At 44.9% G+C, this 23588-nt stretch overlaps 4 protein-coding genes and 1 long non-coding RNA gene across 7 annotated transcripts in view; 3 read left to right on the top strand and 2 right to left on the bottom strand.

Moving 5' to 3' along the window:
- Nucleotides 1-7469, top strand: part of LOC131132312 (uncharacterized) — a 35727-nt gene extending 28258 nt beyond the window's left edge. The window contains exons 6-10 of the long non-coding RNA XR_009130350.1: nt 3228-3297; nt 5712-5850; nt 5949-6050; nt 6167-6407; nt 6526-7469. This is a non-coding gene — a long non-coding RNA (uncharacterized LOC131132312). The remainder of the gene's footprint in view (nt 1-3227; nt 3298-5711; nt 5851-5948; nt 6051-6166; nt 6408-6525) is intronic.
- mettl25 (methyltransferase like 25) lies at nt 1558-9709 on the bottom strand. Its single transcript, XM_058077825.1, is given in 10 exon segments — nt 1558-2759; nt 3216-3287; nt 3518-3592; nt 4346-4439; nt 4573-4646; nt 4947-4976; nt 5053-5147; nt 5729-5876; nt 5943-6790; nt 6880-9709. Coding segments are annotated over 10 exon segments (1779 nt in total). The 5' UTR covers nt 7094-9709; the 3' UTR covers nt 1558-2630.
- ccdc59 (coiled-coil domain containing 59) lies at nt 7774-8645 on the top strand. The gene is made up of 3 exons (XM_058077987.1): nt 7774-8144; nt 8217-8325; nt 8487-8645. Exons 1-3 carry the CDS (start codon nt 7774-7776, stop codon nt 8643-8645), a joined length of 639 nt encoding a protein of 212 aa, XP_057933970.1.
- On the top strand, nt 7995-22799 carry cracr2ab (calcium release activated channel regulator 2Ab). Of its 2 annotated transcripts, none has more exons than XM_058077824.1 (19): nt 7995-8144; nt 9121-9332; nt 10705-10937; nt 11008-11119; nt 11208-11394; nt 11467-11613; nt 12911-13001; nt 13062-13157; nt 13250-13437; nt 13513-13584; nt 13648-13696; nt 13767-13849; nt 14068-14521; nt 15622-15757; nt 17059-17140; nt 17307-17421; nt 17498-17599; nt 19067-19143; nt 19206-22799. In XM_058077824.1, the coding sequence occupies exons 3-19, from the start codon at nt 10791-10793 to the stop codon at nt 19291-19293; spliced, it is 2226 nt and encodes a 741-aa protein (XP_057933807.1). In that variant the 5' UTR covers nt 7995-8144; nt 9121-9332; nt 10705-10790; the 3' UTR covers nt 19294-22799. The 2 variants fall into 2 exon arrangements, with proteins under 2 accessions (XP_057933807.1, XP_057933806.1); XM_058077823.1 differs by having other exon boundaries at nt 13975-14521.
- Nucleotides 16443-23588, bottom strand: part of LOC131132309 (protein arginine N-methyltransferase 8-B-like) — a 17080-nt gene continuing 9934 nt past the window's right edge. The window contains exons 10-11 of one of the 2 annotated variants that reach the window (XM_058077827.1): nt 21194-21315; nt 20883-21116 (exon numbers count right to left, since the gene is read on the bottom strand). In XM_058077827.1, the coding sequence (XP_057933810.1) occupies nt 21033-21116; nt 21194-21315 (206 nt within the window). In that variant the 3' untranslated portion in view covers nt 20883-21032. Of the gene's footprint in view, nt 21316-23588 lie in introns of both variants that reach the window. The other variant, XM_058077826.1, reaches the window with a different exon arrangement.

Here is a 23588-nt window from a genome sequence, read left to right as displayed (position 1 = left end):
CATGGCTTCATATTTGGAAGCTTTTTATTGTTTCAGTAAATCAGAAAATAAAAATAATCAAAAAACATCCTTATCATATAAAATATTATTTTGTCCAACATTTTGGGGATGAATTTGGGAACCTGCAGACGTGATGTAGCACTTTTAGTGCAGGAGGAACTTTGGTTGTATGCGGACCTGCGTCTGCGGCTCCGGATAATATGTGACACGCGGCGAGCGAGCGTTTGCGCCACGCTTGAAGTGAGTGTTGGGCACACCGATATCACACCCGTATCTCCTCCCCCGGCTCACAAGAGGGGGAGTCTCTTTGCCGCAGAGAGCATTTCCGTGCCTTTAAGGAGCCATTTCCTTTTCCTTTACGCTGTGAGGCCAAACATAGCGACTCATTTCCCTGTCCTATTTACTCCGGAACCACTGCTTCTTCACCCCTGCAGATAAACATCACACAGGAAACTGATCATCACCGCTGGGGGGGGGGGGCACTGATGGTATTAATATTAACCTGCAGATAGAAAATAACCCTGGGGTGTTATGCGGCCATTTTTATATTTCTTTCCCGGCCACACGTGTGAAGCGGTGTACTTTTATTTTGGGACGCAACACAACAAGATGCTTGTGGTCACCTTAACTGCTGCATCTTGACACGACGTTCGATTCCATTCATAATTCATACGTCTGCCGGGCTGCAATATTTATTTCCACGCGTGTAAGACCGCCATGATTGATCGCCAGAGCGAGCAAAACAGCTGTAAGATCAAAGGATGAGGTCAAGGCGTCTCGCTCCGCCACTGGGGGGAAACCGCAAAATGCTCTTTCCAGACCCCGACAGCCCAGCATAGGCCATCCGGGTCCACCTAAAACACCCCCACAGGGCCCCCCCGGCTGCCCCGACGTGTTCAAGCATAAAGAAAAAAAAAAAAAAGACATAATTCAGTCAGAAAAAAGACGGTGATTTTTCCAGGTGTTTTCCAGCCATGTGGTGCATGACTTGGGCAGCAGAATCGAACATCAACAAAACCTCCATATTGGAGTGCGTATATTTACCGTATAACCGCTGATTTATAGAGCAGCATGGTTTGTCATACATCGACATCACTTCCTGTCCAATTTGGTCCGTTTTTTGATTGTACAACGAACAACAAAATCCTAGGATTGACTGGCAACAGAAGTGGGTCAAAAAGTGGTGATTAATTAGTCCATATAAACGTACTGGAAGCTGCTGATTAATTTATTTTTGATTGTTTTATTATGGTAATGGTTGAATTTCATTTGAACATGCATCAGATTACAATTGAATGCATCCCATAATCAGTTCACAGTTCCACATGTCCGAAAGGAGTAGGAAGAAGCAAAGCTTATTAAATCCTACCCCTCCATCTGGTACTTTTACAATCAGTAACTGTTACATTTGTTCACTTCCTGCTTTCAGAATAGTTATTTTTATTAATTAATATTAATATTATATATTATATTATTTTATTTGAATTTCATTTTATTAAATTTTATTTAATTTATGTCACGTACCGAAGTACGAGGTATATATATATATATATATATATATTGTATATGACCATACAATATAATATTATATTGTAGTGGGTTTTCTCCGGGTACTCTGGTTTCCTTCCACATTCCAACAACATGCTAGGTTAATTAGCCACTCCAAATTGTTACATTTGTTCACTTCCTGCTTTCCTAATATAGTTTAATTTATTTTATTTTTTCCTTTTTTTAAAAATATATATTTTTCGTTCACTTCCCGCTTTCCTAATATAGTTTAATTTCTTTTTAATTAAAAAAAAAATTTGTTTACTTCCTGCTTTCCTAATATAGTTTAATTTATTTTTAGCTGTTTGAAGATGAACTGTATCAGCAAGTTGAAGTATTTGTCATTTTAGAAATAAGGAGTTAGTATGTTCTTTGTAGGCGGCATTATAAATTATCCTTACTGGCCTTTTTTGCAGTACATTTAGTGAGGGAAGATTGCTTTTATAGTTATTAGCCATCATTATTACCCCACCCATCATTGCCTGTCTCTCCGGATCAGTTTTTTAATTGTACGACTTTATCAGGACAATCCATCATAATGTCATCATTAAAATCTCAATTTATTGGAAAAACGAATCCGAGGACTGACTGGCAACGCATGTTGCTAAGACGTTAGCGGAACATCTTGGCGACAGAAGTGGGTCAAAAACTTGCAACAGAGGATCCATCCTCCTGTAGAATAGATTTATCCAACCTTTGGTTGATTAGTCCGTGGATTTACTCAGCTGAGTATTTGTTAGTGATGTCCGCAACGGAACGATCCATCTGATGGTCATCAGTAAAACCTCCATTTATTTAAAAAAAACAACTAATAATGCCTGACTGGCATATATTTTGGTGACTTCCTGTTGCTGCAGTACTTAAGTCTTTCGGTAGCGTAACATCTTGGCGACAGAAGTGGGTCATAAACTGGCGGCATTGGATCCAAACCATGCTCCTGTAGAATAGATTTGTCCAAAATGTCCAACCTTTGACGACTTAGTCCATGACCGAGTTTACGTTTGTGATATCAGCTAACTTCTTTGATGATATCGTCAGTAAAAAATCAGTTTATTAAGAAAAAAAATCATATGGAGCAAATCCTAGGAATGAGCGGCGGTAGATTTTGATGACTTCCTGCTTCGGCGGTCTTTCAGTCCCACGATGGCGTAACATCTTGGTGACAGAAGCGGGTCAAAAAGTTGCACCAACGCAGCCGAGAATCCTTCCTCCTGTAGGGAATAGGGAATATTATAGTTGGAGTTCCTGTCCGCCTAAATGATGTTTTTTTTAATTTTTTTTATTTTTATTATTATTAAAAAAAAATTATTAAAAAAAAAAACCTTTGGAAATCACAGAGGACGTTACTCAGTACAACATTCTGACTCATGGCGTCACGTTACAAAGAGCGCTAAATTCATCACACAGCACCTTAACACTATAAAAAGCTTTGTAAGAAATATACCAATTTTACAAGTACAAATTTTTGTGTGTCGACGCCCCTTTTCATCTCCAAAAGGGGGGGGCGGTGCAAAAAAAAAAAAGGTTTGAGAACCACTGTTGTAAATTGTCAATTCCACAGCATCACAGTCATTATGTGTACAGTATAGTCATGCAATACTCATTGTTTTAGTACTACCATCAGTTTAAATTAAACAAAGAATTAAAAAAATTAATGATGTTTTTACCTGCTCCTGAAGGTAGCAGAGGCGATCCAGGAGGATGAGACCTTCAATGCAGGGAGCAAGCGTCGCCTTCAGCTGCATGGAGGTAGGTAGACTTTGGTTTTACACACATAAAAACATGGCGTCTCTACCCGCGGTCGAGAAGTCATTGAAGTGGTCCAATCCAATCCGTCCTGTATAATCATCTCTGAGTCACGCTATAATGAGGTCATTTATTGGCCGGCTTTCCCACAACGGATGAAAGTCTTTTAGCCGTAAGTGGACCAAATGATGATGATGATGATGATGATGTGCGAGTAGCTCACCAGATTAAAAGCGTGCATTTCGGCCCGGCGCGGTCCGTAGGCATCGTGGTACCGCTGGATGTCCGCGTCGGAAAGCTGTGAGGAGCCGGACACGGAATATTCATTCGCTTTTCCTCACAAGGATCGCGAGGGGAAGCTGGAGCCTATCCCAGCTGTCTTCAGGCGAGAGGCGGGGTACAGCCAATCACAGGGCACATATAGACAAACAACCATTCACACTCACATTCATACCTATGGACAATTTGGAGTCGCTAATTAACCTAGCATGTTTTTGGAATGTGGGAGGAAACCGGAGTACCCGGAGAAAACCCGTGGAGAACATGCAAACTCCACACAGAGATGTCCGAGGGTGGAATTGAACTCTTTTGTAGTCAGCAGTAGAACATAGGTTAGTTTCAGGAAAATATCAGTTCCCCACTATAAAAGGGAGACTATACCAACATTCATTCATTCATTTATTTTCTACCACTTATCCTCACGAAGGTTGGCGGGGGTGCTGGAGCCTATCCCAGCTGTCTTGGGGCGAGAGGCGGGGTACACCCTGGACTGGTGGCCAGCCAGCCAATCACAGGGCACATATAGACAAACAACCATTCACACTCACATTCATACCTATGGACAATTTGGAGTCGCTAATTAACCTAGCATGTTTTTTGGAATGTGGGAGGAAACCGGAGTACCCGGGGAAAACCCACACAGAGATGGCCGACGGTGGAATTGAACCCTGGTCTCTTAGCTGTGAGGTGCGCGCTAACCACTCAACCACCGTGCCACCACACGGAATATTAAAAAAACACAAACGTTAAATTAAAATATTGTGCTTCCTACTTTTGAATCATCCAGGTCCAGTTTTCCGAGAGCTCGCCGAACGTAATCCACGAAGGATTTGGCCTTGGAGTAAACGTTCCCTACTCGCTTTTCGCTGAAGAGTGAGAACCAAATCTTCATCTCAGTCAAATAATAACATCATTAATAACAAGACTTGATTGACAATTGGACAATTCCACATCATAAATGATGAAAATACATTCTCATACAAAGCCACTTCCTGTTACCTTTTATGGGCGTGGTAGTGATCCCTGAGGATGACATGCAGCACCGCCCGGTAGAAAAGCGACTCCATTTGGATCTGAAAGAAACGCAACAATGAGACTTGTTGGCTTCTCTTCAATCCAATCCCGTCTGTTTTGGCATTCCGGCATTCCGGCTTCCCACGAGCGATCATATTTATAAACATTCCATATTAATGGCGTCCACTGTCGCCAGCGCCGCTTCTCCCCCGACTGTGGCGGGCTCAGAGACAATGGCGTCTGGAGCGAGTGGCGCAGGGAAATGATGTGGTTGATTTTTGTTTTGAATTCCCACAATGCATACTGATGACGATGATGATGACGATGATGATGATGTATCACATGACATGCTGACTCACCCCGTGTCCCACCGCAACTCTCTCCAGCGCCTGTTTGGGAAAAGTTAGCGCCTCGTTAAACACGAGCTGCACCGACAACACCGCGCTTGGACGTCAAGGCGCTCACCAAGCACGCCGACATGCGGGCGTTTCTGCCGCAGAACCACGAGAGGCGGCGGAGGTGCTGACTCAGGGGGAACCCGAACGCAGAACCCAAACACTCTGTGGAGGTCAAACGGGATTCATCAGCACGAAAGACGCGGAGAACCATGCTCGTGTGTAAAAAAAAATCAATTGATTCAAATTAATCGCAATTAACTACACTTTGTTCATAGTTAACTCATAAATAATCACAATTAATCTCAAATAGAAAGAAGTTTTTATCTACAACTGGATTTGTCTGCCAATGTAATATTAATAAAAATGGCTAAAAATACAGGTACACTACTGTTAGCATGCTAGCAATGCTAACATGTTAACTGTTAGCATGTTAACACATAACACGATAGCATGCTACCCGGTAACCCAAACTCTTAACCATTTCCACAAATATTGGAGGGTTCGCCTTCAACAGTAAAAGAGACGAGGAAAAACTCCAAATCGGTTCCCAGCGACAAGAGCTAATCTCATTTTGAGCCGAATCGTTCGGAAGTTAGCATCCTCTCACCTCCCTAGAATGCATACGTGCTACACTGCTATTGTTTTTTGCTCCAGTTAGCTTGTGAATGGGGTTTAGCTCTGAGCCGCAGGTCCTGTTTTGATTCGATTCTTGATGTTTCATCACAGACGTGTCTTCAAAATACCCCGCGCGTCGGGCTGAAACTCCTCAGAGAGCTGGTGGTAGCAGCACCCCACGCTGCAGACGGCCAGGAGCTCCGCTTTAGCCACAAACATCCTGAGGGTGCTAGCAGCCAGGTCGCCACAGGTGTGCAGACCCACCAGGACCGCGTGCTGGAAGAGACGGCAAACCGGTCAAAAGGTCCAAAGGTCTACCTGCTGAACATGTGATTTGCTCACCTCCAGGTCCTGGATGAGCTCCCCGAGCTCCGTTTCCGCGGTAACGTAGGACATGAGTGGCGAGAAGACATCTGAGCCGCTGCTCCGGTTCTGGGATTTCCTCTCCAGGTTCTCCTTCTTCCTCCTCAGTCTCTCCTCATCAGTCAGTGAAGTAGAAGTTCTCCCAGGAGTTATCACGTCCAGTGACAAGGCGCTAAGAAAAAGCTCCTCCGTATTCTCTGCAGGGTCTGGTATCTGCAGCACCTCCTGTGACCCACCTTCATCTCCATCATCTCCAGCTTTTAGTTCTGCGACCTCTTCCGAGGGCATCTCTTCCTCTGCGTTTTTAGCCTCCGTGCGTTTGTGGTACACCTTGGAGAACTTCTTCAGCTTGCGGTTTCTCTCCCGGGCGCCGTGGGTGTTGATGCTGGACGAGTCGATGCCGAAGACCCGGAGGCCGTGCTGCAGGGACAAGAAGGCGCTCAGGTAGCCCTTCCCTGAACCAACGTCTATCACCTGCAGGAACGACATGGAGCTCCATGGAGTCTACACAGTCTCAACATGCTAATATTCATATTTCATACTTTCCTGTTTGACTCCACAGTGCTTGGCCAAACAGTCCACCACCTCCGACATGGATCGGACCTCGTGGAATTTCTTTGTGCTCATAAACTCGTCCGACTCCACCTCAGCCGTGGAAGTATTGTCCGGTTCCGACATGTTTCGTCTGAGGGCCTCCAGAAGCTCATCTTGGCTTATGCAGACTCTCAAACCAGGAAGTGAGTGGGCCTTTGCTGCTTGCAATAGTTCATTTATATCAACAAGCTGCTTTGTATCTTGGCAGAAGCCAAATGTGGTCCCGGATTTTTCTGTTTAGGGTAAAAGTAAAAGTAAAATTAGTTGTTCATAATATTTAGTTTTCATTTGATTACATCAATATTTTATAAATCGGAGTCACCTTGTTTTAGGACTTTTGTCTCCCCCTGGTGGCCGCTTCTGTCAATGGCAGCCAGAACCTCTTCGGGTGAAACAGCCACGAAGCGGCTCCACACGTCGTGGGTGTAAAACTCGACAGTGTGGGCGTTGGCGATGCACAGAGTTGCATCGAGAAACCGAGTGACTTCATTTATCCGTTGCTGGACCTCCGTAAGGCTGATGGAGACGGGAATCATGTTGAAATACTAAAAAAGCCAGGCAGACTGAAGTGAATCTAGTCGGCAGTCCACTTCCGATATACTCAAGGCATTAGTAGTTGAAAACATATCATCGATTTTTATTTTGGACGTCTCTGGGGCCTCTTCTGAAATATTGCTCTACATAAAATAGTTTTAATACCAATTTAATGTAATATTTTAATAATTCAGTGTTAATTGTTTAAAAAAAGCGAACGGAGGAAGAAAATATATCCCATATTGATCGCGTGATCTGCAGTCGGTTATTCACGTTTCTTGTGTACGTCATCAATCTGCGACTGTAAAGACACGCAGTACTAGCACGCGTGTAAACATTTTACTGTCCCACTAGTTTACATATCTACATATCAAAAAATGATGAAAAATACGCTCCCAAAGAAAGAAACAAACCGGAAGAAGTCAATCAAGCAAACCGATGACGTCAAAAAGAAGAAGAAATGGGTTCCGGAGAACAAAGTATATCGAGGAAGCGTGAATGAAGGTACTGTATGTTTAAAGTGTCTAGTCATTTCTATATGTATACTTTTTTTATTCCATGTTAACTTGTTGTTTTACAACTTACTGTACTGCAATTAAAGTCATATTACTACTGTTGTAGTAGCTGTAGCTGTCGCTACACAATAACAACGAACCATGAATAAGTGAATATGTGCTTTACAATGTACGTTTATCACCACACTTCAGGTAAAGGTTTTGCCCTGAGGCGGAAGGAGAAAGTGCAGCATGAGTACAACAAACTTCTACGGAAGGAGAAGAAGAAGAAAATGAACCCACAGACAGCATCGCTGTACGCTGAGGCGTACCCTGAACACCTCAAACATTTATACATGGCCGAGGAAGAGAAGCTGAAGAGCGAAGCGTGGACGAACCGAGTGAACAGGTCCAAGCTGAGAATAACCGGACAGGGCAGGAAGGCAGAGACACAGTACGACGCTACACAAGCACCAGAACCTGTAACAGCTCCTGATCCAGAAGCCACGTCTGAGGCGGAAAGTAGCGCTATTGAGACGTCAACACCAGCACCACAAATGTGAGTATTTACCCAGGAAGTGTAGTTTTATCCTCGGGGACAAATTAAAGCCACTTCCATATTCCCGTGAAGCCTTCCCATGAGCAACCGCATGAAGAAGAAGATGCTGAAGACGACGTCCTTACAGAGGTCCAAAGAAGAGTACGAAAAAGTCAAGGAGAAACGAAGGAAAAAGAAAGAGGTGAGTCTGCATTTTGGTGCAGAAGAAGAAAAAGTAAACAAGGAAGCTGGATCCTATCCCAGCTAAATAGAGTAGTGCCTGAGATTCCCAGTCTCAGTCCCAGTCCCAGTACTCCATGAGGCCCAACCTCACCATCTTCTGAACCGTAACTATCTTCTCAGGAGTACCTCGTGAGCAAGCAGCGGCGAGAGGAGGCCATCCGCATGTACAAACAGAGGAAGATGGAGAAGTTTCAGATGCTGTGCAAAAAGACCAAGAAGGGACAACCGAACCTCAACCTTCAGATGGACTACTTGCTTCAGAAGATACAGAAAAACTGAAGCAACGTCATAACTCGCTTCCGATATTGCTCCCTCGTTATATCCGAGTTTGTTAAAAAAAAAAAAAAATCACAGTTTTGTGGTTTAATCTGGTCTATTATTAGTCCAAACCACGGATTACATTACTTTTGCCAAGGCTGGGATTGATAGGAAAAAAAGTTCTCCTCTCATTTTGTGTGGAAGTGGTAAGTTTTGGCTTCTTTGTGCTTCATCCCCTGTCACTTTAAGTGTGTTGGAGAGGCCCCTGAAGTGATCACGAAGCCTGGTAACAAAGAATAATCGGAGTAAAAAAGTGACTATGGGGGTGTTGAACAAATGACTGAGTGCCTTTTACCACAAGATGGCGCTGTAAGATAAGCAGATGTCGTATTTTAGTTTTTTTTAATCAATAAAATCCTCTCTTTAAGCGCGTATTTGCTTCATTTTTCCGTTGTCGGTTTCGGCACAATGCTCCTATTATGCCCTGTTTTTGCAGTTCCCAAGCAGCAACCAATGGACGCCCACTTGGAGGATTACTTCTCCTAGTGGTGTGGAGAGGCGGAACAAAGCCCCCGGGCGGGGGGCTGCTTCCTCACGACATCACATGGTTCCAGAATGACTTAGGAACTTTCACAACAACAGAGGCCGGACTTGCTAATAATGCGTCTTGGTTTCCCCTCCACGCAGCGTGGCCATCGCTTATTCACGGTAAGACCTCGTTCTGATTATATATATTCTGTATTTCATAATGAGAAATTATTCAATGTTCTCCATGTATGTTCAAGTTGTTGTGGCGTCATGTGATGTGCATGGGCAGGTATTAAGCTAAGCAGGGCTAATGGCGTTTGGATTGAGGAACGCTATACGGATAAAGTCCAGGCATTTTACAGCTGGAAGCGCTCCATTGATGTTTTTTTATACGGATAATAATTCATTCATTCATTTTCTACCGCTTTTTCCTCACGAGGGTCGCGGTAGGTGCTGGAGCCTATCCCAGCTGTCTTCAGGCGAGAGGCGGGGTACACCCTGGACTGGTGGCCAGCCAACCACAGGGCACATATAGACAAACAACCATTCACACTCACATTCATACCTATGGACAATTTGGAGTGGCTAATTAACCTAGCATGTTTTTGGAATGTGGGAGGAAACCGGAGTACCCGGAGAAAACCCGGGGAGAACATGCAAACTCCACACAGAGATGCCCGAGGGTGGAATTGAACCCTGGTCTCCTAGCTGTGAGGTCTGCGCGCTAACCACTAGACCGCCGTGCCGCACGGATAATAATATTATCAATAATTATACAATAATAGGGGCGGCACGGCGGTCGAGTGGTTAGCGCGCAGACCTCACAGCTAGGAGACCAGGGTTCAATTCCATCCTCGGCTATCTCTGTGTGGAGTTTGCATGTTCTCCCCGTGCATGCGTGGGTTTTCTCCGGGTACTCCGGGTTTCCTCCCACATTCCAAAAAAACATGCTAGGTTAATTAGCCACTCCAAATTGTCCATAGGTATGAATTGTGTCATTACTCAATAATAGTCTGACTCAAGGTGCCTTCAAAAGAACGCTGAACTCATCACTCAGCAGCTTAACACTCAACAGACTGCTAAGAAATAAACAAATATCAATAGAATTAAAAAAATATATATATTTTAATTATTAACTTCTTCCAATAGCTGCACGGTGATCAAATGGTTAGCACACAGGTCTCACAGCTAGGAGACCCGAGTTCAATCCCACCCTCGGCCATCTCTGTGTGGAGTTTGCATGTTCTCCCCGTGCATGCATGGGTTTTCTCCGGGTATTCCGGGTTTCCTCCCACATTCCAAAAAAACATGCTAGGTTAATTAGCGACTCCAAATTGTCCATAGGTATGAATGTGAGTGTGAATGGTTGTTTGTCTATATGTGCCCTGTGATTGACTGGCTGGCCACCAGTCCAGGGTGTACCCTGCCTCTCGCCCGAAGACAGCTGGGATAGGCTCCAGCACCCTCCGCAACGAGATGTTTAACAATGGGGTCCCGGTTCTCCACTCTACTTAATCATATTCATTCCAATGTCGCCATGGCAACCACACAGGCTCGGAGCGATTAGCGCCACCCAGTGAGGAGGCCCCCGCCGTCTGATTCCACACTGACCCACGTCTTTACCGCCGAACACCAAACATGGACAAGCAGGAGGACCACAGAGGAACCAACGGAATCGGACGCAGGTCAGACTGGGGTCACATCGCGCTGCTGGACAAGACTAAGGAGTTCTTCCAGACGTGCGACGTGGAGAGCAGGGGCTTCATCACGCGTACTGACATGAGGGTGAGATGGGCGGGACTTTGTTGTTTGTTTTTCCCGAAGAAAGTATCTGAGGTTGCGGTGTTGATGCCAGAGGCTCCACGGGGAGCTGCCGCTGTCCGCTGAGGAGCTGGAGGACGTGTTTGATTCCCTGGACACGCAGCGTTCGGGATACCTCACGCTGGATGGCTTCTCGTCTGGATTCAGTACGTTTGACATCATCACCGCCATTTTTATTTGGACTTTATGGTGCGTTAACGTTAGCTTCAGTTCATCTCATGTGGCTTATCTCAGGTCAGTTCCTTCAAGGTCGGAGGATTTCGGTGTCCGACGAGACAAGCCAGGCCCGCGGTTCAGGGTTGAGAACCAAAGAGGCGCTCTACCAAAGCCAATGGGACGCCAAGCTGTCGGGAGGCGAGGATGACGAGGAGCACTTCTGCATGTTGCTGGAGAGCTTAGGAGCAAGTCACGTTTTTGAAGAGTGAGTGACATCATCATCATCATCTTCTCCGATGATCTTTTGCGTCACCTGACCTTTTCATGGGTCCTGCAGCCCCGACGAGGTGCGCAGCCTGTGGGCCCAGCTGAGGCGGGACGAGCCTCACCTGCTCTCCAACTTTGAGGAGTTCCTGGCCAGGGTCACCCATCAGATCAAGGAGGCCCACCAGGAGAAGCGGGAGATGGAGAGCGCCCTCCAGAGGTGAGAGGATGCACGCCGTCAGCTGACCTGCGCTTCGTTTACGTGCGGATTCCTTGTGGAATAACACTTTAGCCGCGTCAGGTGACCGCTAATCTGCAGCCTTGGGGGGGGGGCAAAAATGAATCCAACTTCTTACCTCATATATTATTCATTCATTCATTTTCTACCCCTTTTTCCTCACGAGGGTCGCGGGGGTGCTGGAGCCTATCCCAGCTGTCTTCAGGCGAGAGGCGGGGTCCACCCTGGACTGGTCGCCAGCCAATCACAGGGCACATATAGACAAACAACCATTCACACTCACATTCATACCTATGGACAATTTGGAGTGGCTAATTAACCTAGCATGTTTTTGGAATGTGGGAGGAAACCGGAGTACCCGGAGAAAACCCACGCATGCACGGGGAGAACATGCAAACTACTCCACACAGAGATGCCCGAGGGTGGAATTGAACCCTAGTCTCCTAGCTGTGAGGTCTGCGCGCTAACCACTAGACCGCCGTGCCGCACGGATAATAATATTATCAATAATTATACAATAATAGGGGCGGCACGGCGGTCGAGTGGTTAGCGCGCAGACCTCACAGCTAGGAGACTAGGGTTCAATTCCACCCTCGGGCATCTCTGTGTGGAGTAGTTTGCATGTTCTCCCCGTGCATGCGTGGGTTTTCTCCGGGTACTCCGGGTTTCCTCCCACATTCCAAAAAAACATGCTAGGTTAATTAGCGACTCCAAATTGTCCATAGGTATGAATTGTGTCATTACTCAATAATAGTCTGACTCAAGGTGCCTTCAAAAGAACGCTGAACTCATCACTCAGCAGCTTAACACTCAACAGACTGCTAAGAAATATACAAATATCAATAGAATTAAAAATAAAAAAATATTTTAATTATTAACTTCTTCCAATAGCTGCACGGTGATCAAATGGTTAGCACACAGGTCTCACAGCTAGGAGACCCGAGTTCAATTCCACCCTCGGCTATCTCTGTGTGGAGTTTGCATGGGAGGAAACCGGAGTACCCGGAGAAAACCCACGCATGCACGGGGAGAACATGCAAACTACTCCACACAGAGATGCCCAAGGGTGGAATTGAACCCTGGTCTCCTAGCTGTGAGGTCTGCACACTAACCACTAGACCGCCGTGCCGCCCTCATATATTATATTCATAAATATATTAACCTGGATTGGATGTTTTTCTTCATATTTTATATTATCATATGTATACACTGACTCAACTTTAAGCTAGCAATGGACAACAATGGGCTGGGTATTATGGGATGGCGCTCTCCACCGCAGGAAGGCGGCGACGCACGACAACGAGATCCGACACCTCTACGAGGAGATGGAGGCGCAGATCAAAACGGAGAAAGACCGACTCCTGCTGAAGGTGCGAACCCCCGACAAGCCCCTCCCCCTTTTCCATGACCTTTGACTTTCTTTTCTGCAGGACTCGGAGCGCCTCCAGTCCCGGAGCCAGGACTTGGAGCACCAGCTGTCTTCCAAGGAGAAGGAGCTGGAGCAGCTTTTCCAGAAGCAGACGAGGGTGAGTGGTGGGTTCTCCTGGTGGATTTGTGTGGCACCCCATGTTTGGTTTTGGGTTTTCTTCTCCCCCCCCACCGCCCCCCCGCCCCTCAGTTGGAGCTGCAGTGCCGCGAGCTGAGCAGCGAGAAGCAGGAGAGCCACGTGGAGAACGCCAAGCTCAAGACGACCAACGACGAGCTGTCTCGAGCGCTGGAGACCTCCAGCCAGGAGCTGCTGGTCGCCCAGGAGCAACTGGCCGTGCTGCAGGAGCAGGCGGCTCGGCTGCACCAGGAGAAAGAGATGTGCGGCCATTTTTGTAGTTCATGAAGCTCTGCACACACACGGGAAGCAAATACTTAAACGGAAAGTGATTTCAGGGAAATGTACCGAGTCACGGAAGGCCTCCAGAGGGAGAAGCAAAGCCTCATGAAGCAGCTTGACCTCCTCAGGTACATCCAAACCAGAAGATAGAGTCGCCAATGAATGATCTTCATTCTTCTCCATCTTCTCAGAGAGATGAACAAACACCTGAAGGACGAGCGGGACATACGCAGCGGAGTGGTAAGCGTGCTTTTTCTTGAAGATCTCATTTCCTGACTGACATCTCTGATGATGTTCTCGTCTTCGACAGCCGAGAACATCCCTGAGAAAGAAGCAGAAGCAGAGAGCCGGCCTGGCCAACGTATTTGACGACAGGAACCAGCCTGCGGAAAGGTGATTCCTCCAGCTTTTCACAATAAAAGAGGACAAACAGAGGATCTCTGCCGTTTTGTAATCCTATCAGGTCACATTTTCATGGAGACCATCCTCTGTTTCTCCCGTTTCTCCTGTCTCCAAAGATCTCCTGTGGTGCTGGAGGGCTCCTACCAGTCCCTGGAGGCCTTGCCTGTAGAGCACCTTCAAATCGTGTTTGTTGCTTCCTCTTCCTGTAGTGATGACGACACCGCCGCCGCCGCCGCCGTCGCTATCAAGAAGAGCATGGACTTGTCCAGCAGCTACGTGGGCCCCGCCCCTCCTAAAGGTCACAATGTGCGCACCAAAGCCAAGAAGGCCATCGCCAGGTCCTCAAGCTTGAGGAGAACCACCAAGGAGCGGGCTAAGAGGCCAGAGCCGGAGAGGAAAGGGGACGCCGGGGATGAGGCGTTGGACGCGCCCCCCGACGGGTGGCCCCTCAGGCGGGTCATCTCCATCGAAGAGGACCACCTGCCGCACCTCCTCCAAGGTGGACCCCAACTGTTGCTGCACCAGCTCAGCGAGGAGGAAGACCTGGAGGAAGCGCGGAGCGATTTGGACTCGAGCGCCCAAACACGGAAGCTCGGGTTATTCCGGGCGAAAAAGACCCCCATGTCGCCACGGGGGCAACCTGTGGGGAAGGAGACCCAGCATGTAGGTGACACTAGCATCTCTCGCACCTCCTCATTTTAAAAGTTATTTGTGCACACCCTGGGGGAGGGGGGGGGGTCAGACGGACCGGAATAAATTAGTACTTAAATATCATAACATTAGCACTACCACATCACGACTACCAGGAGAACCATAGCATGGAGGGGAGGGAGCCACCTGCTGTGGCCCAGCATGGTGCACTATATTCGGATACGGGTGCTGAGCGGTCAGTATGACGCCATGGAGGTCTCAAAGGCTGCAGTGCTGGCGTTTCAGGTGGCTGGTAGGGTTTTTTTTGTGCTTAAAAAAAGGTGACTGTAGGGGTGCTATTTCTTGTCTAGAAGGCTCTACTAATGTTAAAAACTACTGCTAGTGACGGCTAAATTGGGTAATAATAACATAAAGACGACTGTAGGGGTGCTATTTCTCGTCTAGATGGCTCTACTAATGTTAAAAACTTCTGCTAGTGACGGCTAGATTGGGTAATGGGCGCATTAAGGTGACTGTAGGGGTGCTATTTCTTGTCTAGAAGGCTCTACTAATGTTAAAAACGACTGCTAGTGACGGCTAAATTGGGTAATAATAACATAAAGACGACTGTAGGGGTGCTATTTCTCGTCTAGATGGCTCTACTAATGTTAAAAACTACTGCTAGTGACTGCTAGATTGGGTAATAGTAGCATAAAGACGACTGTAGGGGTGCTATTTCTTGTCTAGATGGCTCTACTAATGTTAAAAACTTCTGCTAGTGACGGCTAGATTGGGTAATAGGCACATTAAGGTGACTGTAGGGGTGCTATTTCTTGTCAAGAGGGCTCTACTAATGTTAAAAACTACTTCTAGTGACAGCTAGCTTGGGTAATAGTAGCATAAAGGTGACTGCAGGGGTGCTATTTCTTGTCAAGAGGGCTCTACTAATGTTAAAAACTACTGCTAGTGACGCTAGATTGGGTAATAGTAGCATAAAGGTGACTGTAGGGGTGCTATTTCTTGTCAAGAGGGCTCTACTAATGTAGAGCCCCCCATCACTCAGCATTTGGTACAACTAGCATGCAAATTCCTCAGAAAGTGAGTTTCTTTTTTCTTTTTTCTCTCCTTAAAAGGCAGAAGAGACGCCCTTGCTCGGCCCAAGCCGCCTCTTTAAGGTGGTCCTGGTGGGGAACTCCAGCGTGGGCAAGACCTCGCTTCTGCGCTCCTTCTGCGAGGGACATTTCCACGCGTCCACTACGGCTACTGTGGGTGAGAAGCAAGTCCTCCTTTGGGATATTACTGCATCACATGGAAGGGCTTGTCCAGTCACATTGCTGAGGATTATGGGATTGTTTTTTGCTTTCATCTTTGCACGTTCTCATATATATCCCTCTGGTGGCTGTTGTGTATCACTACGTTGTAAGACCAGTAGACCAGGGGTGTCCAAAGTGATAGATAGACTCCTTTTATTGTCATTGCAGAGCCCTCTAGACAAGAAATAGCACCCCTACAGTCACATTTATGCTCCTATTACCCAATCTCGCCACCACTAGCAGTAGTTTTTAACATTAGTAGAGCCCTCTAGACAAGAAATAGCACCCCTACAGTCACCTAATGCTCCTATTACCCAATCTAGCCGTCACTAGCAGTAGTTTTCAACATTAGTAGAGCCCTCTAGGCAAGAAATAGCACCCCTACAGTCACATTTATGCTCCTATTACCCAATTTAGCCATCACTAGCAGTAGTTTTTAACATTAGTAGAGCCCTCTAGACAAGAAATAGCACCACTACAGTCACCTTTATGCTGCTATTACCTAATCTAGCCGTCACTAGCAGTAGTTTGTAACATTAGTAGAGCCCTCCAGACAAGAAATAGCACCCCAACAGTGGTCTTTATGCTACTATTACCCAATCTAGCCGTCACTAGCAGTAGTTTTTAACATTAGTAGAGCCCTCTTGACAAGAAATAGCACCCCTACAGTCGTCTTTATGCTACTATTACCCGATCTAGCTGTCACTAGCAGTAGTTTTTTACATTAGTAGAGCCCTCTAGACAAGAAATAGCACCCCTACAGTCACCTTTATGCTCCTATTACCCAATTTAGCTGTCACTAGCAGTAGTTTTTAACATTAGTAGAGCCCTCTAGACAAGAAATAGCACCCCTACAGTCACCTAATGCTCCTATTACCCAATCTAGCCATCACTAGCAGTAGTTTTTAACATTAGTAGAGCCCTCTAGACAAGAAATAGCACCCCTACAGTCACCTTTATGCTGCTATTACCAATCTAGCCATCACTAGCAGTAGTTTTTAACATTAGTAGAGCCTTCTTTACAAGAAATAGCACCCCTACAGTCACATTTATGCTGCTACTACCTAATGTAGTTGTCACTAGCAGTAGTTTTTAACATTAATAGAGCCCTCTTGACATGAAATAGCACCCCTACAGTCACCTTTATGCTACTATTACCCAATTGGGCCATCACTAGCAGGCTAAATAAGACATTTAAGACAGAGATGAGCCGTCCAGGCTGTTTATGCCTAATGCATCCATCTTGACTCTTGACAGGGATTGACTTCAGCGTGAAGACCCTAACCCTCAACAATATGCAGATCGCCATGCAGCTGTGGGACACGGCGGGTCAAGAGAGGTGAGCGGCCATTATTTTTTCTCGCACCATCTAATCACCTGAACGTGCAAGCTCAGCAGAGAGCGGAGATAAATCAGCAGACTGTTTTTTGGATTCTGCAGCTCTCTGGCAGCAACCCCGCTTCTTCTTCTTCTTCTTCTTCTTCTTCTTCTTCTTCTTGGCACAGGTACCGTAGCATCACCAAGCAGTTCTTCCGCAAGGCCGACGGCGTGGTGGTGATGTATGACGTCACGCTGGAGGAGAGCTTCAAGGCCGTGAGACCCTGGCTCGCCAACGTCAAGGTCTGACCTCCGTCCCTCACACAACCAAAACTCGGACCAAAAGTGAGCGTTACTGGTCTGATACTGGTCTTGCTAGGATGCTGCAGGGGAAGGCGTCCAGATCCTGCTGCTAGGCAACAAGATGGACATGGATGGAGACAGGGAGGTGTCCTTCAAGGAGGCAGAACAACTGGCACAGGTTGGTGTCCATAAACCTTCAGATCTTTTTCTGCCACACTTTATGAACGTGTAGAATGAAACTGACGTACTTTCAGTTGTCCACCAGATGGTGCTGTTTCACCACAATCAATGCATTAAGGACAACATGTGTTGCCCTGCACTGTATGTTGGCCTGAGTTATGTAAACATACTAGCCTAGTTAAAGTTAAAAACATACATGTACACGTGACCAAGGCTCCAGCAAAGACATCTTTTATCTTGGAATTTGTTTTTCTAACAAATTAGATTTTAATTATGTCATAATTTGGACTTTTTATCCATCTTCTGATTATATTCTTATCCATTGTGATGACTATCTCATAATGATGTAATACTTTAGACTTTTTATCTCACAAAATATGTCATTATTTTGACTTTTTTTTAATCTCACAATTAATTTTTTTGTCTCAGAATTATGACTTTTATGTCCAAATTTTGACTTTTTATCTCATATTGATGACTATCTCATAGTGATGTAATACTTTGGACATTTTATCTCACAACATATGTCATTATTTGGACTTTTTTATCTCACAATTACATTTTTTGTAATTATATTACAACTTTTATGTCCAAATTTTGACTTTTTATCTCATATTGATGACTTTATCTCACAATGATTTAATACTTTGGAGTTTTTATCTCACTATTAATTTTTTTTGTCTCAGAATTATGACTTTTATGTCCAAATTTTGACTTTTTATCTCATATTGATGACTTTATCTCATGATGTAATACTTTTGACTTTTTATCTCACAATTAATTTTTTTTTGTCTCAGAATTATGACTTTTATGTCCAAATTTTGACTTTTTAACTCATATTGATGACTTTATCTCATAATGATGTAATACTTTGGACTTTTTATCTCACAAATACATTTTTTTTGTCTCAGAATTATGACTTTTATGTCCAAATACTGACTTTTTATCTCATATTGATGACTTTATCTCATAATGATGTAATACTTTGGACTTTTTATCTCACAAATACATTTTTTTTGTCTCAGAATTATGACTTTAATGTCCAAATTTCGACTTTTTATCTCATATTTATGACTTTATCTCATAATGATGTAACACTTTGGAGTTTTTATCTCACAATTACATTTTTTTGTCTCAGAATTATGACTTTTATGTCCAAATTTTGACTTTTTATCTCATATTGAAGACTTTATCTCATAATGACATAATACTTTGCACTTTTTATCTCACAATTACATTTTTTTGTCTCAGAATTATGACTTTTATGTCCAAATTTTGACTTTTTATCTCATATTGATGACTTAATCTCATGATTATGTCACACTTTTGATCCTAATTGTGATTAGCATTGTGATATTTTTTCTTTCAGTGGCGTTATATGATATTATTTAATGGATGGATGATAGGGCTACTTGAAGGTTATCAGACGTCAGGTTCTCCTCATAGGTTGTTATTCCCTGCACAGGAGAAGAAGGTGATGTTCTACGAGGTCAGCGCCTACACGAGCAAGAACGTGACCGAGTCCCTCACCCACCTGGCCAGGTAGGATGACGATGCTAGCGTGTGACTGGAGCCCGGTACGACGCTGTGGGTTGTCCATTTAGGGTGCTGATGGAGCAAGAGGACCGGGTGAGGGACACCACGGTCATCCTGAGCGCTCAGCCGCTGAAGAAGAAAGCCTGCTGCCAGTGAAGGCACCGTCATGGAGTCCATTACTGTTTTTAGCAAGGACACTCGATTCGGACGACAGCAAGTTAGTATGCTACCAAGTGCAGGTTCGCGCTCTTTTTTTTTTTTTTTTTTTTTGGGAGGGGGGTGGATACTAGTGTGAGACCGAGAACTTCACAGGAGGTGGGGCAGCTTCAGAAAAATCAAGAAAAATCTACACTACCATGGAGATGCTTTTTCATTCCATGTATTTCATTCCCAATCATTTATTTTGTATATTAAATAAAAAAAACAATTTTAAATACAATAAAAAAATTTACAAAAATAAATCAAAAAATTATTTTTAGAAAGATATATTTTTTGGAATTATACAAAAATGAAACTATATTTTATATCATTTCCCCTCACCCTATATTCTTTATTTTTCTCAGGCTGCCGAAGTCCTGTCTCACAGTTGTCCAATAACAAATGCTATGATATGCTGTGATGTATTCCTCGCTGTCTTGATGAAATTGCAGTGGTGCTGTAGTTTGATTGCATAAAAAATATATATACATATATATATATATACAGTACTCCCTTGTTTAATGCGCTTTTTGTTCCAGACCTGAACCACAATCAGTCCATTTCGGCCGAGTAGGATTCGGTATTCATTCATTCATTCATTTTCTACCGCTTTTCCTCACGAGGGTCGCGGGGGGTGCTGGAGCCTATCCCAGCTGTCTTGGGGCGAGAGGCGGGGTACACCCTGGACTGTTGGCCAGCCAATCCCAGGGCACATATAGACAAACAACCATTCACACTCACATTCATACCTATGGACAATTTGGAGTGGCTAATTAACCTAGCATGTTTTTGGAATGTGGGAGGAAACCGGAGTACCCGGAGAAATCCCACGCATGCACGGGGAGAACATGCAAACTCCACACAGAGATGGCCGAGGGTGGGAATTGAACCCTGGTCTCCTAGCTGTGAGGTCTGCGCGCTAACCACTCGACCGCCGTGCCGCCATTCGGTATTCATCAATGGAATATTTTAGGAGTTATGATATGCATGGAAAACCTGTTTAGGATCTTTTAAATAGGCTTTTTAACATTATTAGAGTCCTCAAAATACTATAACACCCCTATAGTTTCCTTTACATTTGTATTACCATAAAGACAACACGTGTTTATTTCTGGACAGTGTACTTCTTAGCGGCTTAGCGGAATGCAGTACTACAGTCACAATTACAATGAGTTTACTATTAGTATTACTTCTGGCTTGTATTTGTATTTGACTTTGTTTAGTTTGTGTATTATATTTATACAAATAATCGGCCATATTCAACCATAAAACTGCGATTTATTGTTCACTATGTTAGGAGGGAGGGGGCGGGGCAACTAATTAATGTTATATCCAATGGCGAGTGAGAATCATGTTCATTTGGCGATGTAATCATATTTAATAACGACAACAGCAATATGAGGCTATTTTCATTTGCTAAACGGCACGCCGGAAAAGTGGCCTCGACTCTGCGTTGTTGTTGGGAATTTTATTCACCACTGCTCGACTTAACTTTTTACTCGTCAGCTTCCCGAAAGCGAGCAAAAGGCCTTCCTGTCATGCAAGCAATGTTACATTCACGGTTTTTGTTATTGCTGACACCGAAGGCATCACGGAGGCAGGATAAGATGGCGTCCGGCATGATGCTTGCCCTCGCCACAGCTCGCGCGGCGTGTTTTTTTTTTTGAGGGTAGTTACGCGTTGAGCCCGGCGGTCCCTTAACGCATCTTGTAGTCGTGGGAGATGGCGGCCTCGCAGAGCTGACCCTTGAAGTCCAGATCCAGCGTGAACTCCAAGTCCCGCTGCGGACGTGCAAACGAGAAGACAAAGCATCAGCGGCGAGGAGGACGCTTTTTCTGGTGCATTGCCAGGTTTTTACCACGTTCTTCTCATTGGGTCTGACGGCGACGCTGCCGAGTATCTCCTCGCCTTTCTTCACCGTCAGGTAGTCCTCCAAGTAGAAGACCGTCTGCTTCCAGTGCGTGCTGGCCGCGTCCGGAGCTGACATCAGGAGACCAAAGAAGAAGAAGAAGAAGAGAGCTTGAGAGGACGTCACCCAGATGTTAGCTGCGGTCATCCTCAGCCTCGGGGCCCCGACGGCAGGAGCCAAACATAGAAGCTCCTCTACAGCGTATTATGTAAGCGTCAACGTGTGAACATCGGCTTACATAACGCCGCGCTTCCTCTGCACGCCATGTTTGAGACGCACGCACGCGGCCCCGGCTAAAGTGTTGGCGATGTAAGCCACAACATTAGGTACACCTGCTGGTCTGTCTGGGAGAGACGTCCTCTTCTTCAGGGGGGGGGGGAACTTTGACATCGCTTACGTTACCTTAGCGTCATGCAGACGACGTCCACGGAGGCGCCGCAGTTTGAGAAAATTGAAGAAAAACACGTTTTGGGGGGTTTGGGTGGAAGCAGGGCAGGTGCAGCAGCTTAAGAAAAATCAAGAAAACAACCAGGGGTGGAGTTAGGGTTCAACAACAGCTGTTCAAAGTGTGAGGCCATCACGGGAGGTGCAGCAGCTTGAGAAAAATGAAGAACAACGTTAATTGGCAGAAGAACAGTGGTTTTGTAAAGAGGAGGCGGTGCAGCAGCTTAAGAAAAATAAAGAACAGCGTTAATTGAAAGAAGAACAGTGGTTTTGTAAAGAAGAGACGGTGCAGCAGCTTAAGAAAAATCAGGAAAACAACTGGAGGTGGTGATAGGGTTCAACAACAGCTGTTCAAAGTGTGAGGCCATCAGAGGAGGTGCAGCAGCTTAAGAAAAATGAAGAACAACGTTAATTGGCAGAAGAACAGTAGTCTGGTAAAGAGGAGACGGTGCAGCAGCTTGACAAAAATGAAGAAAAACGCATTTTGTGTTTTTTGCGGGGTTAAAGGAGGGGTTCAAGGGAGGTGCAGCAGCTTAAGAAAAATCAGGAAAACAACTGGAGGTGGTGATAGGGTTCAACAACAGCTGTTCAAGTGTGAGGCCATCAAGGGGAGGTGCAGCAGCTTGAGAAAAATGAAGAAGAACGTTAATTGAAAAAATAACAGTGATCTGGTAAAGAGGAGACGGTGCAGCAGCTTAAGAAAAACGAAGAACAGCGTCAATTGGCAGAAGAACAGTGGTCTGGTAAAGAGCAGACGATGTAGCAGCTTGAGAAAAACAAAGAAAACCGCATTTTGTTTTTTGCTGGGTTAAAGGAGGGCTTCAAGGGAGTTGCAGCAGCTTTAAAAAAATGAAGAAAACAACTGAGGGTGGTGTTAGGTTTCAACAACAGCTATTCAAAGTGTGAGGCCATCAGGGGAGGTGCAGCAGCTTGAGAAAAATGAAGAACAATGTTAATTGGCAGAAGAACAGTGGTCTGGTAAAGAGAAGACAATGTAGCAGCTTGACAAAAACAAAGAAAACCGCATTTTGTGTTTTTTTTGGGGGGTTAAAGGAGGGCTTCAAGGGAGGTGCAGCAGCTTGAGAAAAACAAAGAAAAACGCATTTTGTGTTTTTTTTGGGGGGTTAAAGGAGGGCTTCAAGGGAGGTGCAGCAGCTTGAGAAAAACAAAGAAAAACACATTTTGTGTTTTTTTTCGGAGTTAAAGGAGGGCTTTGAGGGAGGTGCAGCAGCTTGAGAAAAACAAAGAAAACTGCATTTTGTGTTTTTTTTGCAGGGTTAAAGCAGAGCTTGGAGGGAGGTGCAACCGCTTGAGAAAAACAAAGAAAAACGCATTTTGTGTTTTTTTCGGGGTTAAAGGAGGGCTTCAAGGGAGGTGCAGCAGCTTGAGAAAAACAAAGAAAACCGCATTATCTGTTTTTTTTGCGGGGTTAAAGGAGGGCTTCAAGGGAGGTGCAGCAGCTTGAAAAAAACAAAGAAAAACGCATTTTGTGTTTTTTTGCGGGGTTAAAGGAGGGCTTTCAGGGAGGTGCAGCAGCTTGAGAAAAACAAAGAAAACCTCATTTTGTGTTTTTTGTGGGGTTAGAGGGCTTTGAGGGAGGTGCAGCAGCTTGAGAAAAATACAGAAGAATGTTCATTTTCTTTGTTGTGGGAAGAGGAAGAGTTATTTTTGTGGTGAAAAATAAAATATTTAATTAATATAATTTATTTAATATATTTTTTTACATATTTATTTAATATTTATATAATATTTATATAATATTTATTTAAAATAAAAACATTTAAATGTCAACTATTTTTAATGCTTTGATGTATTTTTGCAGGTTAAAATGTTCCGTGTCCCCCCTGTCCCGCCCTTCCCCAACACCAAATGCTACGCTATGCTGTGATGCGTCCCGTTG

This window comes from Doryrhamphus excisus, chromosome 7 (genome assembly GCF_030265055.1).
Source record: "Doryrhamphus excisus isolate RoL2022-K1 chromosome 7, RoL_Dexc_1.0, whole genome shotgun sequence".
NCBI lineage: Eukaryota > Metazoa > Chordata > Actinopteri > Syngnathiformes > Syngnathidae > Doryrhamphus > Doryrhamphus excisus.
This window is presented reverse-complemented; position numbering and strand designations above follow the sequence as displayed.

What these genes read in the sequence shown, in the direction of transcription:
- cracr2ab (XM_058077823.1), top strand. Translation starts at nt 10,791, where the DNA reads ATGGACAAGCAGGAGGACCACAGAGGAACCAACGGAATCGGACGCAGG. An exon ending in GCAAGTCACGTTTTTGAAGA is followed by an intron (nt 11,395 to 11,466) that starts GTGAGTGACATC and finishes TGGGTCCTGCAG; the next exon opens with CCCCGACGAGGTGCGCAGCC. An exon ending in GTCCACTACGGCTACTGTGG is followed by an intron (nt 15,758 to 17,058) that starts GTGAGAAGCAAG and finishes GACTCTTGACAG; the next exon opens with GGATTGACTTCAGCGTGAAG.
- ccdc59 (XM_058077987.1), top strand. Translation starts at nt 7,774, where the DNA reads ATGTACGTTTATCACCACACTTCAGGTAAAGGTTTTGCCCTGAGGCGG. An exon ending in TCAACACCAGCACCACAAAT is followed by an intron (nt 8,145 to 8,216) that starts GTGAGTATTTAC and finishes ATTCCCGTGAAG; the next exon opens with CCTTCCCATGAGCAACCGCA. An exon ending in AACGAAGGAAAAAGAAAGAG is followed by an intron (nt 8,326 to 8,486) that starts GTGAGTCTGCAT and finishes CTATCTTCTCAG; the next exon opens with GAGTACCTCGTGAGCAAGCA.